Source organism: Salvelinus alpinus, chromosome 13 (assembly GCF_045679555.1).
Source record: "Salvelinus alpinus chromosome 13, SLU_Salpinus.1, whole genome shotgun sequence".
Classification (NCBI taxonomy): Eukaryota; Metazoa; Chordata; class Actinopteri; order Salmoniformes; family Salmonidae; genus Salvelinus; species Salvelinus alpinus.
Window position 1 is genome coordinate 19,927,063 of NC_092098.1, and position 18,684 is coordinate 19,945,746.

Here is an 18,684-nt window from a genome sequence, read left to right on the forward strand (position 1 = left end):
AGGGTCCTTAGCTTTGTAATGAGCTTTGAGGGCACTATGGTGTTGAACACTGAGCTGTAGTCAATGAATAGCATTCTCACATAGGTGTTCCTTTTGTCCAGGTGGGAAAGGGCAGTGTGGAGTACAATAGAGATTGCATGATCTTTGGATCTGTTGGGGTATACAAATTGGAGTGAGTCTAGGGTTTCTGAGATGATGGTGTTGATGTAAGCCATGACCAGCCTTTCAAAGCACTTCATGGCTACAGACGTGAGTGCTACAGGTCGGTAGTCATTTAGGCAGGTTACCTTAGTGTTCTTGGGCACGGGCCCTATGGTGGTCTGCTTAAAACATGTTGATATTACAGACGGGCAGGGAAAGGTTGAAAATGTCAGTGAAGACTGGTGCTGGTGCTCTCATGCATGTTTCAGTGTTATTTGCCTCGAAGCGAGCATAGAAGTAGTTTAGCTCATTTGGTAGGCTCGTGTCACTGGGCAGGTCTCGGGTGTGCTTCCCTTTGTAGTCTGTAATGGTTTCAAATCAAATCAAAGTTTATTTGTCACGTGCGCCAAATACAACAGGTGTAAACCTTACAGTGAAATGCTTACTTAATAGTGCAAAAAAGGTGTTAGGTGAACAATAGATAAGTAAAGAAATAAAACAACAGTAAAAAGACAGGCTATATACAGTAGCGAGGCTATACAAGTAGCGAGGCTACATACAGACACCGGTTAGTCAAGTTGATTTAGGTAATATGTACATGTTGATATGGTTAAAGTGACTATGCATATATGATGAACAGAGAGTAGCAGTAGCGTAAAGGAGGAGTTGGTGGGTGGCGGGACACAATGCAGATAGCCAGGTTAGCCAATGTGCCGGAGCACTGGTTGGTCGGCCCAATTGAGGTAGTATGTACATGAATGTATAGTTAAAGTGACTATGCGTATATGATCAACAGAAAGTAGCAGCAGTGTAAAAAGAGAGGTTGCGGGGGCACACAATGCAAATAGTCCGGGTTGCCATTTGATTACCTGTTCAGGAGTCTTATGGCTTGGGGGTAAAAACTGTTGAGAAGCCTTTTTGTCCTAGACTTGGCATTCCGGTAACGCTTGCCATGTGGTAGTAGAGAGAACAGTCTATGACTGGGGTGGCTGGGTTCTTTGACAATTTTTAGGGCCTTCCTCTGACACCTGGTGTAGAGGTCCTGGATGGCAGGCAGCTTAGCCCCAGTTATGTACTGGGCCGTACGCACTACCCTCTGTAGTGCCTTGCAATCGGAGGCCGAGCAATTGCTGTACCAGGCAGTGACGCAACCAGTCAGGATGCTCTAGATGTTGCAGCTGTAGAACCTTTTGAGGATCTCAGGACCCATGCCAAATCTTTTTAGTTTCCTGAGGGGGAATAGGCTTTGTTGTGCCCTCTTCACGACTGTCTTGGTGTGTTTGGACCATTCTAGTTTGTTGTTGATGTGGACACCAAGGTTTTACAAGCCCTTCCACATCCGATGAGCATCAGAGCCGGTGTAGTACGATTCGATCTTAGTCCTGTATTGAAGCTTGGCCTGTTAATGGTTCATCTGAGGGCATAGCGGGATTTCTTATAAGCTTCCGGGTTAGAGTCTCACTCTTTGAAAGCGGCAGCTCTAGCCTTTTGCTCAGTGCGGATGCTGCCTGTAATCCATGGCTTCTGGTTGGGGTATGTACGTATGGACACTGTGGGGACGACGTCATCGATGCACTTATGGATAAAGCCAGTGACGGATGTGGTGTACTCCTCAATGCCATCAGAAGAATCCCCGAACATATTCCAGTCTGTGCTAGCAAAACAGTCCTGTAGCTTAACATCTGCTTCATTTGACCACTTTTTTATTGATCTAGTCACGGGTGCTTTCTGCTTTAATTTTTAGTTGTAAGCAGGAATCAGGAAGATAGAATTATGGTCAGATTTGCCAAATGGAGGGCGAGGGAGAGCTTTGTATGTGTTTCTGTGTGTGGAGTATAGGTGGTCCAGAGTTCCTTTTCTTCTGGCTACACATTTAATAGGCTGATAGAAATTTTGTAAAACGGAATTAAGTTTCCCTGCATTAAAGTCCTACTAGGAGCACCGCCTCTGGGTGAGCGTTTTCTTGTTTGCTTATGGCGGAATACAGCTCATTCAATGCCCTCTTAGTGCCAACCTCTGATTGTGGTGGTACAGTATGTAAACAGCTACGAAGAATACAGCTGAAAAATCTCTCGGTAGGTAGTGTGGTCTACAGCTTTTAATGAGATACTCTACCTCAGGCGAGCAATAGCTTGAGACTTCCTTAGATATCGTGCACCAGCTGTTATTTACAAACATACATAGTTCACCGCCCCTTGTCTTACCAGATGCCGCTGTTCTATCCTGCCGGTACATTGTATAACCAGCCAGCTGTATGTTGATGTTGTCGTCGTTCAGCCACGACTCTGTGAAGTATAAGATGGTACAGTTTTTATTGTCCCATTGGTAGTTTAATCTTCCGCGTAACTCATCGATTTTATTCTCCAAGGATTGCATGTTTGCTAGCAGAATGGAGGGGAGTGGGGGTTTATTCAATTGCCTACGAATTCTCAGAAGGCAGCCAGCCCTTCGGCCCCACTTTCTCCACCTCCTCTTCACACAGATAACGGGGATCGGGGCCTGTTCCCGAGGAAGCAGTATATCCTTCGCTTTTTTTATCGTCAGAGTCGTGAAAGAAAAAAAAGGATTCTGATAGTCCGTGGTGAGTAATCGTAGTCATGATGTCTAGAAGTTATTTTCGGTCATAAGAGACGGTAGCGGCAACATTATGTACAAAATAAGTAAAAAAAGAAGTGTGCCAACCAGGTTAGCCTACACGCCAATCGCTTTTGGGAACAGGCAGAAAAAGTTAACGTCAATCCACGGAAGCAAAAAGGACAATGTCAGAGTTTAATTCAATACGAGAAAAGTAATGAAATGGAGAGTTGAAAATGAAGAGAAGAAATGACCAGAAAAGTAGGCTAATATGTTTTGGAAAGATTTGGTGAAGTGGTAAAAGAGGATGATTGTGAGGTGCTATACAAATTCGAGAGTCGCAAGACGGGACTTCAAATAGGGAAGTTCAAGGGAACTGTAGCAGCCTACTTTCAGATGGGTTAAATGGAAACTGAAATATTGACAATGACTGTAGGTCTATAACGTCTCACATAGCCTTAAGCATTTCTAAAAGTATACACCAAATGTAGGAAAAATGTACTCTGAAATAGGAGTAGAGAAATATGATTTATTTATTTCAGCATCTTGAGAGAATGTGAATGCTCAGTTATGCTGAACAAAAATATAAAACGCAACATGCAACAATTAAAAATATTTTACTGAGTTACAGTTCATATAAGGAAATCAGTCGATTGAAATAAATTCATTAGGCCCTAATCTATGGATTTCACATGACTGGGCAGGGTGCAGCCATGGGTATGCCTGGGAGGACATAGGCCCACCCACTTTTTCCCCCACAAAAGGGCTTTATTACAGACAGAAATACTCCTCAGCACCCCCTAGATGGATTATCTTGGCAAAGGAGAAATTCTCACTATCTGGGATGTAAACAAACTTGTGCACAACATTTGAGAGAAATAAGCTCATGAAACATTGGACCGACACTTTATATGTTGTGTTTATATTTTTGTTCAGTGTAGATACCGTCTGTAGAGGTGCTATCTTTATCATGACATCATCAGATATGGCTTGGTCACCAGGGAAACAGCAAACAACAGTAAGCAAAGCAGTCAGTGTCGGCTCCTCCTCTACATCTCCTTCATCTCTTCCTTCCCCTCTCTGGAGATCACTATCAGCATTTATTTTAGCCTATCACAGTAGAACCCCCCCCAAATGTATTTCTTCTGAAAACTACCTACAGTATGTCAATAATTTACATCTGATTTGTGGTCAAAAGATCTATATTCCATGTCAATCATTGTACGCCTATATCCTAAGCATATACTGTAGGCCTATCTACCCAACAGACAGTAGGCTATAACAGTGTTTTCCCCAATATTTAGTTAAGACACATTTTCCCAGAAGTGTTAGAACCGGGGAATGTGAAATAACATGAAACTAGCCAGAGAGGACACGAGAAGTTTTACTCTGCCCAAAATCTGTCCATGAACATATTTGTATGTAGGTCAATGACAGTGTTGAATTTGGTCAACAAAAATTATATTTGTAGAGATTATGATTTTCATAATCTAGGTCAGGACATGAGATTAGCACTGGAGTCAGGTGGTGTAAGGAGTGCCTGGCTGTCTATCAATCACTTGTTCATGGACAGCAGTGTAAGTGTTCACTATGGTTCATTCATTTTAAACAGAAGTCAGAGAAAATAAATGATTGACAATAGGTTATGCCCTCTAGTGGCTGTGAGGTTTGCTAGTTTCTTTTACGCCTGCTACGTTAGGTCAGAAAGGGAGAGGCGAAGCGAGACGTTTTACTCAGCCCAAAATCTGTCCACGAAAATAAGCCCATGAAGTGAGGATTTTTTGTATGGAGTTCAATGAGTGTCGAATGTGGTCAACAATAAAAAAAATACTTGCTAATTTCCTACGTGAGGCCTATTTGATTAAATATAAGTTTCGTAATGGTTTGGTTGTTACGAATGCACTGATATAAGTGGACGCACGTGGCATTTTGGCAACTGTATTGTTGTCATAGAGAAGATAGAGGGCTCATACTGGATATCAACCACTTTAGGTATGGACATTGCCATTGATAGCTTCCACAATTTTTAAGGAGTCTACTTGGTGGGTATTCTTATGCGTTGGGAGCAATCAGCCAATGAAAAAGAAAATGTATTACTTGAAAATTGAGGGCCTCAATGGCGCTGCCTATGCTGTCACAGACGCTATAGTATAATGGCACCGATACAAAGTTGTATGTATCTCTATGGCCTGTTGGTCACACATGTATCTGCCCTCTCATTGGCTAGAATGGTCCCACCTGATCTATCCTCCTACTGCCTGCCTTCCATCTTTGAGGACATGTATTTCCTTTGTTAGTGTGGTCACTTGACTATCTTGTCAATAGACAATATTTGGTTAGGTTAGCTGTAGATATGCCATGTTCAAATGCATGTTGAAACTATGAGACGCTGAAATTTCCGACTTGCTGATTCGTTGAACGTGACACGTGTATAATGACAACTAGTTAGCAAGTCGAACATTTCCGAGTTTCCTTGTTCTGACTACCACTTGAACGCGGAATTAGATACTAGACAGTGTTGTAGTCATCCAGGGCCCTGTTTCAGAAAGCGGGTTTAGTGAAAACTCAGTTAGTTGACTCAGAGTTGAAGGAAACTGAGTTTTCTGTTTCACAAAGCTAGTACAGCTTAACTCTGAGTCAGTTACTATGGCAACATACTCTGGGAAGCTAACCTGCTCCCTGTAAGGTTTTCGACTAACTTTAGCTAAAGCCTGCAGGAGGTGTCATACATGGTGTGTCCTTTTCTTGAAGAGCTAGTTGATATTGAAGCACAAACACTGCAGAAATCACCGTAAGGAGAGGGTGATCAGACCCTGCTTGGATAATTTATCATTCCCTGATGATTATCTGTTTGAGTGTTTCTGTACAATCGATCATTCATCTGAACAACATTCTCAGCCCTCATGTTGTTAATTTGACACATCGTAGACATGCTCTCAGTTCTGAACAAATTCTTTGTGTTGCACTTTGTTTTTTTGCCGACGGGAGTTTTCTATATGACATCGGTGACGCTGAGCATATTTCCAAGGCTGTCAGGCTGTCACACATGTGACTCTTGCAATGAAACATTTACTGTACACTTTTGTGGTGTTCACAAGTCACAGACCCACAAGAATCAACAAAGAAGAATTCCACAGAATTGCAGGTATCAGTCTAAGCAATAATTAATTTATTTAGTATGAAGCTTTGAGACATGAAGCACTAATCAGTTAATTTTATATATTTTAGGGTTTCCAGATGTGATTGGCTGCATAGATGGCACTCATATTCCTATCACAGCTCCTTCAGTAAATGAAGGAGATTATGTGAATAGGAAGTCTTTCCACAGCATTAATGTGCAGGTAGGCCTAAATAGTAGCCTTTCGCATTCCAAATGAGAGATACTTCACAATACAGCTACTGCAGCTAATTACTGTTCTGCACTGTGAAGATCATATGTGATGCAGCCCACATCATCAGCAACATGGAAGCAAAGTGGCCTGGGTCTGTGCATGACTCGCAAATTTTTCATGAGTGTACACGGAGTTATATATAGCTATATCCTATTATAATCAATATTTTGTTTCTTTCTATTGCAACTAAAAATTAACTGTATCCTCGTATTATCATAGGAGAGTTCGATGGTTACCTGCTCGGTGACAGAGGGTACCCATGCCAGCTCTATTTGCTGAGCCCTTACCCTGATCCTGAGCACGGCCCACAGCAACGTTATAACTTGGCTCACTGCAGGACACGAGCCAGGGTAGAGATGACCATTGGTATGCTCAAGGCCCAGTTCCAGTGCCTTCGTAGGCTCAGGGTCACCCCAGAAAGGGCATGTGACCTCATGTGTGATTCTCCACAATATTACCACAATTAGAGTAGAACAATGTCCTACTCAACCAGTGAACGATCCTGACCACCCCGCTGACACACAAGAGACAGTCAGAGACACAATATGCTACCATCATTTCTGATTGACCCATCACCTCCCCAATGTCAAATAAAGACAATATGCCTTTCTTTTTATGAAGTCTTCTTTATTTCCTGCAAGTACAAATGCAGTACAGTAGTTATTTTTTATGTTGTTCAAACAAGTAAAATCATCCACCTCACCCACAAAAGCTGATGTTCCAGCAGTTGTATTTCTATTTTGCATCTGCAGCCTTATGTGGTCAATTTCTAAATTACATTTTTCAATTTGTTTCTCTAAGGACGCCTTGTACAGCTGCTTCACAGGGAGCTATAGGAACACAAAAAAATGACATTGAATTTCACAGTGCCAGGTCTACTTAGTTTCATTCTAAGTCATGGGCCAATGCTGAACAACATCTTACTGAGGTAAATGGTGCTGTGGAAGTGGATGGACCCCCCTCTTCCTCATTGTAAATTCCAGCATTGCTGTTAGAGAAAAAGAAGGTTCTAGAAGAAAAAGAAACGCACACCTATTTAGGCGAGGTGCTGGCTAGCGGAGTAGGGGTTGGGTCAGATGAGCTTCCTACACAGATGCCTCCAGCAATAGGTCGCCCCCTGTTTTGACTGAGGGCCATCTACTCAGCCTCTGTGGTGTTGGACCCTCACCTGTTTTTCATCCCTCAGACTTGTTCTATTGGCTATAGTGGAAGTCAAATTTGAACATGTCCAGTAAGCACAAATTTGGAGACTTGCAAAAAGGCATTTAGGTGTTACTTTCAATAGACAATATGAAATAGTGGCAGTGTTGGGATGGCTGAAAAATTTTATTTTTTTGTTTAGGCAATTTCACTAACTACTTAAATATATCACATGTTGAATGTAGCCACTGAATGCTGTTTAATTAGGTAGGGTAGGCTAAACAACATCACAATTGCTTGTAATGAAATGATACCTTACCTGTTTGAAGTATATTTTTATATTTCATCTTCAGTTGCTGCCAAGTACGTTTTGTGCCTGTTGGGTTGCACCTGCATAAATATTAACACACACACACACACACACACACACACACTATATATAAAATGTTGAATAAGTGGAACACCCGAGATAAAATTTCCTTTTTTCAATTAATACTCACGCATTGACTCGGTCAGCAATTTTCTGCCACGCCAGCTCACGTTCTTTTTCTGCTGCTACTGTATTGTTTTTTTTCTTAAATATAAACTCATTCTGCATACGCATTCATTCATATTTCTAACTCCACTGGGGAGAAGTAGGAGGTTCAAGCCCTTTTTTCTCCTGTTGCCTTGATGAATCATGTTATTTGTGTTCCATTGATGAGGGCTTTTTATCTCCTCATGCACATGCTTTACTCAGGGTTAACTTAACAATTAGTTCAATCAACTCTGAGTTATCACCTGTTCTGAAACTGAAAACTCTTGAGTTTGACAGCTCAGAGTTAGTCAACCCAGAGTTCAGGTTTAAACTCAGAGTTTGTTAAACCTGCTTTCTGAAACAGGGCCCAGGATATGGATTCCATCAGTGGTCTACCAACTACCAATAAATACATTAAATGCATCCTATGCCATTTTCACATGTAGGCCTAACACTTTTTACTATGACACTTCTGTAGTGGTCATGTAGGAATTACAATTGACATCATTTGAAGCTACATTATTTGTCTACCAATCATACCATGTTTGCATACCTTCACGATAAACTCACCTCTCTCTGGACAACATGAATCACAAGCATGTCAAACATAATGAATAAACTAATGTGGACGGCGCTCGCGCAAGCGTAGCAATGATCTGCGTCTGTTTACCCGGAAGTGCACGTCATCAAACGTGCAATGTTTATAATTTTCCAACATGGGATGAGGAAACAGACAATTCAAAATATGAATTGGCCGTTTTTGATGACTACTAAAATGTACATTGTCATTTAAGTTTCAGTTTCCTAACAAGCTTACCGCTGTTTCATTTTCATTTGAAGTCGAATAAACTAACTAACTAACGCTAACGATGGACGACATCGACTGGGGATTGGCGCTGGAGGAGGACATGGCGCGGTAAGTGCAGTGAGTGTTATCGTAGGGGCTGTTGTTTATGAGGAGTGGGTGATGACATGCTGGTATATCAAGAGCAGAGTACCTCACGAAATATTTACCCTAGCTCTGTCTCCCAGCGAAACCTCCGCCACGGGAAACCCTGAGCAGCAATACAACCCCTGGTCCAACCAGTCCAACCCCTGGTCCGAGCCTGGCTACACCTCGGAATCTGTAGGGGAGCTGGACAAGCTGGCCTCGGGAGATGGACACCATGTCACTCACAAGAAGAAGCAGGAGGGCCAAGGCGTTCAGGTAGTATACGTTGGTATAGAACAGCAGTCATTTACCGAAAGTGAATCGTGAGCATATGTGACAGCAAGTAATCCTAAGTGTTTTGTATCTTGCAGACAGACGCCTGGACAGCAGACAAAGATGTTAACACAGATCTGGATTGGGAGTCACTGATGGTAATGTGTTCACTCTGGGTGCATACCTGGGGCATGGGGCAATTATTGTGGTAACACACACACAACTTCTATCTGTGTGTCATAGACGTTGTCAACCTCTTTCATTTTTACTCTTACATTTCTCCTCTCTCTTTCTCCTCTTTCCTCCCTCCCTCACTCTCTTTTTCCTATCTTTCCTCCCTTCCTATTTTTCTCAACCCTCTCTCTCCCTCACGCTCTTTCTCCTCTCTTTTCTCTCTCTCTCTAGCGGTCAGTGGATGAGTACAGCACCCACCTGGCCATGCAGTATGAGGAGCTGATGAAGCACCAGGAGGAGGATGAGGCTGATCATGGCAGCCAAGTAGACAGCCTGGTGCAGAAGAAGGATGAGGGGGTCCACCAGCAGCAGGTCTGTTCACACACACACGTCTCTGTGCTGTAGGCTACATACAGTGCATTCGGAAAGTATTCAGACCCCTTGACTTTTTCCACATTTTGTGTTACAGCCTTATTCTAAAATGTATTAAGTAAATACAAATGATCAATTTACACACAGTACCCCATAATGACAAAGCGATAACAGGTTTTCAGAAATGTTTGCAAATGTATTAAAAATAAAAAACAGATACCTTATTTACATAAATATTCAGACCATTTGCTATGACATTCAAAATTTAGCACAGGTGCATCCTGTTTCCATTGATCATCATTGAGATGTTTCTACAACTTGATTGGAGTCCACCTGTGGTAAATTAAATTGATTGGACATGATTTGGAAAGGCATACACCTGTCTATATAAAGTCCCACAGTTGACAGTGCATGTCAGAGCAAAAACCAAGCCATGAGGTTGAAGGAATTGTCTGTTGACCTCCGAGACAGGATTGTGTCAAAGCACAGATCTGGGGAATGGTACCAAAAAAGGTCTGCAGCATTGAAGGTCCCCAAGAACACACTGGCCTCCATCATTCTTAAATGGAAGAAGTTTGGAACCACCAAGACTCTTCCTAGAGCTGGCCGTCCAGCCAAAATGAGCAATCGGGGGAGAAGGGCCTTGGTCAGGGAGGTGACCAAGGACCCGATGGTCACTGCAAAGCTCCAGAGTTTCTCTGTGGAGATGGGAGAACCTTCCAGAAGGACAACCATCTCTGCAGCTCTCCACCAATCAGGCCTTATGGTAGAGTGTCTAGACGGAAGCCACTCCTCAGTAAAAGGTACATGACAGCCCGCTTGGTGTTTGCCAAAAGGCACCTAAAGAATCTCAGATCATAAGAAACAAGATGCTCTGGTCTGATGAAACCAAGATTTAACTTGTTGCCCTGAATGCCAAGTGTCACGTCTGGAGGAAACCTGGCACCATCCCTAAGGTGAAGCATGGTGGTGGCAGCGTCATGCTGTGGAGATGTTTTTCAGGGACTGGGAGACTAGTTAGGATTGAGAAAAAGATGAACGGAGCAAAGTACAGAGTGATCCTTGATGTAAAGCTCAGGACCTCAGACTGGGGCGAAGGTTCACCTTCCAACAAGACAACACAGGAGTGGCTTCGGGACAAGTCTCAATGTCCTTGAGGGGCCTAGCCAGAGCCCGGACTTGAACCCGATCGAACATCTCTGGAGAGACCTGAAAATAGCTGTGCAGCGATGCTCCCCATCCAACCTGACAGAGCTTGAGAGGATCTGCAGAGAAGAATGGGAGAAACTTAAATACAGGTGTGCCAAGCTTGTAGCGTCATACCCAAGAAGACTAGAGGCTGTAATTGCTGCCAAAGGTGCTTCAACAAAGTACTGAGTGAAGGGTCTGAATACTTATGTAAATGTGATATTTCTGTTTGTTTTTTTATATAAATGTATAAATATTTAAACTGTTTTTGCTTTGTCATTATGGGGTATTGTGTGTAGATTGATTAGGGGATAAAACAATTGAATCCATTTCAGAATAAGGCTGTAACGTAACAAAATGTGGGAAAAATAAAGCTGTCTGGACACTTTCCGAATGCACTGTATAAGCCTAATTGTGTCATTACGTCTTTGGGCTTATAACCTGTGAGTGGCAACATTAATATTTTTAGGTGCTGATGGACAAAATTGAGTCCCTGCATGTGAAGCTTCAGCTGAACTGCTGCAAGACCACCCGCAAGAACTTTGCGGTCAAGAAGCAGGAGCTCAGCGTGGAGAAAAGCAAAATGGAGGAGGAGAGGAACAGGTAAAGGAGAGAAAGTGAGAAGGAGGAAAAAGACAACTGTGACATTATGTCCTGTCAGCCATGTTCCTCTGTCTGTCCCTTTACCAGACTGTCTCAGGAGCTGGAGGAGACCACCAGGAAGCTGGCTTTGCTGATAGAAGAGCAGAACCAGGAGAAGTAAGACACTGAGCCACACTCCTACCCCTACACTTATAACCTAACTATAGACAACACATACTAGTCCACATTATATTGCTATACAATACACATATTGTGATCATCTCCAGGCTGATGTGGGAACGGGAGCTAGCAGACCTGAACACTGAGATGGAGCGTCTACAGGAGGAGTCAGAGGAGACCACACAGAGAGCTCTACAGGAGGAGGTCAGTCTGTACATATTTATTAACTCAATAAGTCAACCATTACAACCCTATGACCCTGAACGTTCACTCTCATTCACCTATCCACACTTGTCTCCATGGAGTTGGATTTAAAGACAATCAGAGATTAATGCTGATTTGTATTCTGATTTATGTTCAAACAGATTGCAGCTCTGGAAATGCAGAGAGATGTGACCATGTCTGAGGTGGACGACTGGCTGAAAGAGGCTGACCAATATATAAACACACTTGGGTACTGTACTGAGCATGACCTTATGACTAAAGCTGGATATTGTCTGTATATTGTAACTTCTCCCTGTGCTGTGCTTCAGTGATTGGTTGTGTTCCCTCTGTCTGCAGATTAGACCCCTCCCAACAGCAGAACATGCACCACAGGCTGGAGTGGGAGAATAATGTGGCTGTGGTTCACAGCAGTTTGGCGGGACTACAGGTGAGGGACAAGAGAGCGGCTAGACTGCGTTAAGAACTCGACTAGGGGGTTGAACTGCCCCTAGACAACTTTATTGACTGTCCCCTCTCATCCTCTCTTTCTCTCTCCCAGAATCAGTTCAAGGATTACCTTCACTTGCTGCAACAGGGCCAACCAATGGAAAGCCTCCCTGGAATCACATTACCACCCTTACCCCAGGTCCCCATGGTGTGTATGTGTGTGTGTGTGTGCAAGCAATTGATTCTGACGAAGACAGTCAATGTCAGGTGGACTTGTTGATGAGTCTGATGATATGCACCCTGCCCCCCTTTTCAACATTTCCAGATGGGCCCTCCTAAAGCCATGGGGATGACCTTCCCACCCCAGCAGCACCACCATGCTGCTTTCACAGCCCCAGCCAGAGTAACCCCCCCACCTGCCCCCTCCTCCACTCCCCCTGCCTCCGCTCTAGCCCAACACCCAGCCGCCCCACCTGTCTCCCAGTCCACCACTACCATGGCCTACGCCCAGTCCCTGCCCTCCAATAACCCCCCCGCTGCTGGCAAACTGGACAATCTGCTGAAGAGACTGGGAGACAGATTTCCACAGTGCAACAGGTGAGATCAAAGTCTGTCACTTACTCTGAATGTACTGGTCAGTAAAAGATCTTGCAGACTATAATCAATACGGAGTGGCTGCGGTTCCAGTTTTTCCGTAACCTGACTTGCCGTGGCTATTGATACAGAGATTACGTAGCTGATGCACACTCTGCTTCTGCTCGATTTCAGGTAATTTTTTCAGGAGGTGTGTTAGGCTACATGCAGCTATCATGTTGTACACAGAATACATGAGCGACATGTTCGTACAAACTTTTTTGTCTGTTGTATATTTAGGCAAGCATATCAAACAAAAGCAAGACATACAGGCAGTAAAAATAGTGATTATTTTCTCATTATCATTGCAAACATTGGCTAGTTCTTTTTTCAGCAACTCTCGCTACGATAAGGCAGCATAACTATGGAGATAATCATCAGAAATCGTAGGCTGTCTAAAGCGGTAGTTAGGAATAATAGCGTGTTGGGCGACGCTAAACAAACCCATTGTCAGACTCTGGTTTCCGGTCCGGATACACATGCTCGGGTTGCCTAGAACGTTCGGCGGCCCAGAGGTGGAACCGATGGGTACGTGCTTCTGCACCTGCATTGCTTGCTGTTTGGGGTTTTAAGCTGGGTTTCTGTACATCATTTTGAGATATCAGCTGATGTAAGAAGGCTTTATAAATATATTTGATGCATGATCGTTGAGAAGCCAAGTAGCAGTTAGTAGGACTGTGGTTAAAACGCACATCATTTTTGGCCCCAACGCAAAACTCAAGTGGAGAGTTGCATTGTTTTTTCAGGAGCTCTGGCTAGTGGCTACGAAATGGCAGCAACTATAAAAATGTTCCTACATTATCACACACAACGCTGATTGTTTTTGCTCCGTTGCAATGTGTAGGGACTAGGGCTGACCTCAATTATTTGACTGGTCGATTGTTTGATCGATAGGCTGTTCGTCGACCAAGATTATTATTTATTTTTTAGTTGAGCAGTAGCAAATATATAAAAAAAATGTATGGCACACGAGACACCTGTCTTATTCCGCCCATCTCAGTGAACTAATCCATTGCGGAGGCAGAGACCGCGGGGATGGTACAGTCAAAGAAGGGGAGTGTGGCTGCACAATGCACTTCTCTCTCCAGAATGCACTCTCTCCCACCAATTTGTGCACATTCAATGTTTCATAACTTTATTGTATGAATTGTTTGCATTTGATTGTTAGTGTATATCAATTCTCCATTACATATATCACCAGTAGTACATTTACCGCTAATTCCTATAACACGTGCGCAGAACGTGATCCGGATCCTTACCTTTGACAAAGTTTTCCGGGAGTGGACGAAAACTCGGTATTGGCAGCCATGGTCTCATTCTTTCAGTTTACCTCCCTCTCTCTCCCTCCAGAACCCAGCTTATGTCAGTTCTGCAGCAGATTAAGAATTCTCGGGGCACCATGGCTGGCATGTCTATTGATGACGTCACAAAGCAGGTGGCACAGAGACTGGCACAAAATGAGAAACCGGTAGGACAGTCATTAACACTCACACTGAGACATACACACTTAGGGAGCACACACCAACACAGTCTAAACCAGGGTTCCCCAACAGGCCTCCACACAATAGTCTTTTTTTTTGGGTGCATTTTGCTTATGTGATCATATACAAATGTAAGCAAGGTTTGAAGTGAATGTTTTAATTCAAATATTATATCTGTTTGGTCTTCTTGCAGTCAATCTGCAGTCATAAATTATTTACAATTATGGTCCGGCCCCCCTACCCATCCGCTCAAGAAAAAATTGGCCCGCGTCTGAATCTAGTTGATGATCCCTGGTCTAAACCTTAACCTAACCCTTATCCTCTAAAGGCTCCAGGGCCTATCAGGCCTCCCTCTGCAGACAGGGGCATTCCTGGCCACCCAGGCCCAATCCAGCGCCCTCCAGGCCCCATCCAGAGGCCCACACATCCCCCTCAGAGACCTGCAGTGGCCCAGGTCTTCCAGACCAGGCCCCCACAGGTACAAACCACTACCAACCTGCAGAGGGCACTAACAACCATAGTTTGAGAATTTTAGACTTGGGTGACGAGATGTACATAACTCATGTGTGTTTGCCTATTGATGTACTACTTGTCTCTCTCGCCAGCCTGTGGCTGTCAGTAATCGTAAGCTGTGCTTGATGTGCCAGAAACACTTGGAAGCAGACAGCCAGCACCCCATGAGCTGCGCACACACTGTACATAAGGATGTAAGTCCTACACTAAAAAAACACCTATATTACTGCAAATTGCACAGTGTTGATGAGGAGGTGAGGCCTACCCTAAGACTTCCTCATATTGTACACAATACTGGGCACAATAAGATGATGCTTCATTTTACATTGCTATAACCCTGACTCTACATTCTTAAACTAGTGAGGCACTTTTAGCTGATGGAAAGCTGATGATTTGCCTCTGTCTGTGTTTCAGTGCATCAGTGTCTGGCTGCAGTCGAGCAAGTACAATGCCTGTCCCTTCTGTCCAGCAAAGTGAAAGGAGTAGCAGATAAGACCGAACGGAGAACACAACAGAAGACATGAAGGGAAAGAGGAACACTGATAACGTTCTGGTCAGCTTCACAGAACTGAAGTGGGAGATGGTGGAATATAACGTACACAGAGCAGTCATGGTGACGTATTACTATTCACCTATGTGACACAATAAACAGAAGTCATTCATATTATTCATCCCTATATCTATAGTTGACTTTATGTAAATAATTTAGTACATCTTGTTAAAACAACTGCAGTGATAATCTGGCACCGACCAGACCTTTATTTTCTCACTTTTTTTAACATTCCTGATTTAACCCATAGGGATATCATGTTTGTTATGTATGCCCTTTTGAACAAGCAGTGTGTTTCTTGTCAAATATACCTCTGATACCCTTTGACATAATTATATCAACTGTTACATGTATGTTATTTTATAAGTATGTTATTTCTAACTACCAAGCATTTTCTATGTTTATAATGTTTCTAACTTCCACGATTCTGTGTAAAATGTTTTTTTCTATTTCTAAAAATACACTAAAGTGTTATGTTAATAAGTGCCTTACTAAAAGTCACATGAATTATGACTCATTGAACTTAACTTGTTTGAATGAGCAGGAAATACTTCAGTGGAAGGGAAATGGCAATAACTATTTGGACTTGTTTAATTAACATATGTGATGAAAGAGAACGATAAAATAAAACCATTACACCAGTATTTTGGGGACCTTTTGTATTTCATTGACAAGATGTCATCTCTGGAGTAAAGATCCAAGAGCAATATGTTATCAGGTACACCAAGTTTCTTTCACCAAGCATGACACTGACACAGGCCATGATCATGTGGATGGAATCACACTGAAGATGGCCACTACGTGGAGACAATCTACAGATAGTGTGTGCGAGTCTTAGCACTTCTTGTTGTGAGGAGAGTGTGTGTGTGTGTTATACAGTTGAGGGGAGGGGAAATCCTATCTGACCAGGATCCGAGGTTTTTATGCCTTCATGGCCGAGGAGACGGTATCATAGAAGGTCATGAACCTGCTCTTCAGGTCCTCGAAGTAGGGCTTCATATCCCTATATGCCCCAATGTTGAACATCACACCAGTCATCATAAAGAATATTTGTTAGATCCATATACAACATGTTTACTAAGTACATGTAAATGGTTATGTAATCCGACTGGATAGGAAACTTGTCATATAATTTGATATTTGCATTATCCTATTGACAATGAGACCAGAAGTAGCCACTTGTGGCTATCTGTCCACTGTGGCCTTTTAATATTTCTGGCTACTATGTGTGACCCATAAAGCCATCATATGGCCATTAGATCATTGCCTCTAAAACCCTAAGGCGTAAAAGAAACGCCTGAACTGCGTTTCTTCTTTCTGTTCCTGACGAGAGAAAAGGTTTTGGGTGAGATTCTCATCTGCACTGTTCAACCAATCCAGTAAATGTGGAGGAGGAGTTAAGAAGGACTGTCGCCTTGTTAACAGTGAGGTATACGTTAACACCCAAAAGCAGAAGTCGTGTCACAAAACACATGAGAGCATCCGGTTATGTCCGACCCTGCTGAGGGTAATCCAACCCTATTGATTGTATAAACCTATTAGCCACTACACCATGTAGACTGGCTCCAGCCCCAGTTTGCTCTCAGTAAAACTGTGTGTGCGCGTGCGTGCGTGCCCAGTCATTGATGATGCCTCAGACAATGCGTGTGTGTGTGCAGTCATAGACTAGCTGGCACAGGACATACAGCTAGCTATACGTTCTCATAAGCAGTAAACTGGAGGCATGCTGTAACTCAGCCAGAACAGTGCATCCCTTATCACACATAGCAACATGTTGCAAACCTTGTCCCTCCTGTCCCATAAACAGTAATCTTTCCTTTTGGGTCAATGGGTTTTCTTTCTGGTGGATTGATGAGTACCGGCATACATTCAGTTGGCACATTCATTCTTTGCCATTTCAGTTCATGGTAGTCTCTCTTGATAGCCTAATTGAATAGCTGGCCAGTGTGCACACAATATTTATTTCCAGGGGCCACTGCCGATAAGTTCATACAGTGGGGTCTGGAATTATGATATGAAATGAATATTACAAATACTGAGCTATATTGTATTCTATAAAATAAATGGAAATGTTTCTTTTATTTTACTACAATTGCCCAGAGAAAGAGATTTTGTTTAGCATTTTAGAAAAATGCTCAGTGTCGTAATCCTTTCAAGGTGAGGGTGCTGGAGTATTGAAAACAGGGGATCCAACCTTTTGACTGATAGATTTTTTAGATAATTTTTTTTTTACTTAAACAAAATCTCATTCTCTGAGCAATTGTATTAGTATTAAGAATATAATTGTTCTATTTTTTTAGCATACCAAACATTAGGAACACCTTCCTAATATTGAGTTGCACCCTCCCACCCCTTTTGCCCTCAGAACAGCCTCAATACATGGGGGATGGACTCTACAAGGTGTTGAACGCGTTCCACAGGGATGCTGGCCCATGTTGACTCAAATGCTTCCCAAAATGAAGTTGGCTGGATGTCTTTTGGGTGGTGGACCATTCTTGATACACACAGGAAACTGTTGTGTGAAAAACCCTGCAGCATTGTAGTTCTTGACACAAACCGCTGTGCCTGGCACCTCCTACCATACCCCGTTCAAAGGCACTTCAATATTTTGTCTTGCCCCTTCACACTCTGAATGGCACACAAACAATCCATGTCTCAATTGTCTCAAGGCTTAAAAATCCTTATTTAACCTGTCTCCTCCCCTTCATCTACGCTGATTGAGGTGAATTTCACAGGTGACATCAGTAATGGATCATATCTTTCACCTGGATTTACCTGGTCAGTCTGTCATGGAAAGAGCAGATGTTCATAATGTTTTGTATACTCAGTATTTGTATTCATTATTTTACTGTCTTTTTTGCTCATCTTTATCAAGGGATCCAATCATTCTGGACCCCACTGAGTATGCTGGATCCTTTTCTATTTAATCTGTCCTGTGTGATTGGCCTATCCCACCCGTGTGTACTGTACCATGCAACATAGATGTAAACTTCGCTTAAAACCCTGAGTCGGCACCACTGTGCTTTGCCACGGTCATAGTCTGTCTGACACACAGTATTGATTGGCTAAATAGGGACCATTAATGTAATATGGTACTCCTCAGGGACCACTGACTAGATCTGAAACACTACTCTCATCCTTGGTGAATGGATGCTTCCTCTGTCTTCTTCTCATCTTGACCTTCTGCCTCTCGTTTCCCCTCACCACCTCCCAATACCCCCTGTACCCTCGGAGTTGTGTTGAATTGTACATGGGTCTAAACATGGTGATGAGGTGGAAACATGGATATGTTTTCTTGGTATCACTGCTGTGTCATAGGCCTTGAATAAGGTTAAACCAAGGCCTTATACCTTTTAAAGGGTAAATCAATTGTGTTATGATAAACTGTAAGG

At 43.0% G+C, this 18,684-nt stretch overlaps 1 protein-coding gene and 1 long non-coding RNA gene across 6 annotated transcripts; one reads left to right on the top strand and one right to left on the bottom strand.

The window, feature by feature from the left end:
* Positions 1 to 6,713: 6,713 nt before the first annotated feature.
* On the bottom strand, positions 6,714 to 8,421 carry LOC139537297 (uncharacterized). Of its 3 annotated transcripts, none has more exons than XR_011667499.1 (4): positions 8,335 to 8,421; positions 7,567 to 7,637; positions 7,032 to 7,116; positions 6,714 to 6,937 (listed from the first exon to the last, which is right to left on the bottom strand). It is a non-coding gene; the product is annotated as an uncharacterized lncRNA (long non-coding RNA). The 3 variants fall into 3 exon arrangements; XR_011667501.1 differs by having other exon boundaries at positions 7,032 to 7,307; XR_011667500.1 differs by having other exon boundaries at positions 7,748 to 8,421.
* Positions 8,422 to 8,427: 6 nt separating this feature from the next.
* Positions 8,428 to 15,936, top strand: LOC139537296 (RING finger protein 214-like). 3 transcript variants are annotated; one of them, XM_071338444.1, is made up of 15 exons: positions 8,429 to 8,689; positions 8,797 to 8,971; positions 9,067 to 9,126; positions 9,374 to 9,514; positions 11,172 to 11,305; positions 11,393 to 11,461; positions 11,572 to 11,668; positions 11,830 to 11,918; positions 12,026 to 12,116; positions 12,228 to 12,323; positions 12,441 to 12,712; positions 14,099 to 14,216; positions 14,558 to 14,707; positions 14,835 to 14,936; positions 15,157 to 15,936. In XM_071338444.1, exons 3-15 carry the CDS (start codon positions 9,124 to 9,126, stop codon positions 15,217 to 15,219), a joined length of 1,425 nt encoding a protein of 474 aa, XP_071194545.1. In that variant the 5' UTR covers positions 8,429 to 8,689; positions 8,797 to 8,971; positions 9,067 to 9,123; the 3' UTR covers positions 15,220 to 15,936. The 3 variants fall into 3 exon arrangements, with proteins under 3 accessions (XP_071194544.1, XP_071194545.1, XP_071194543.1); XM_071338442.1 differs by having other exon boundaries at positions 8,429 to 8,680; XM_071338443.1 differs by lacking the exon at positions 14,558 to 14,707 and having other exon boundaries at positions 8,428 to 8,680.
* Positions 15,937 to 18,684: the final 2,748 nt, after the last annotated feature.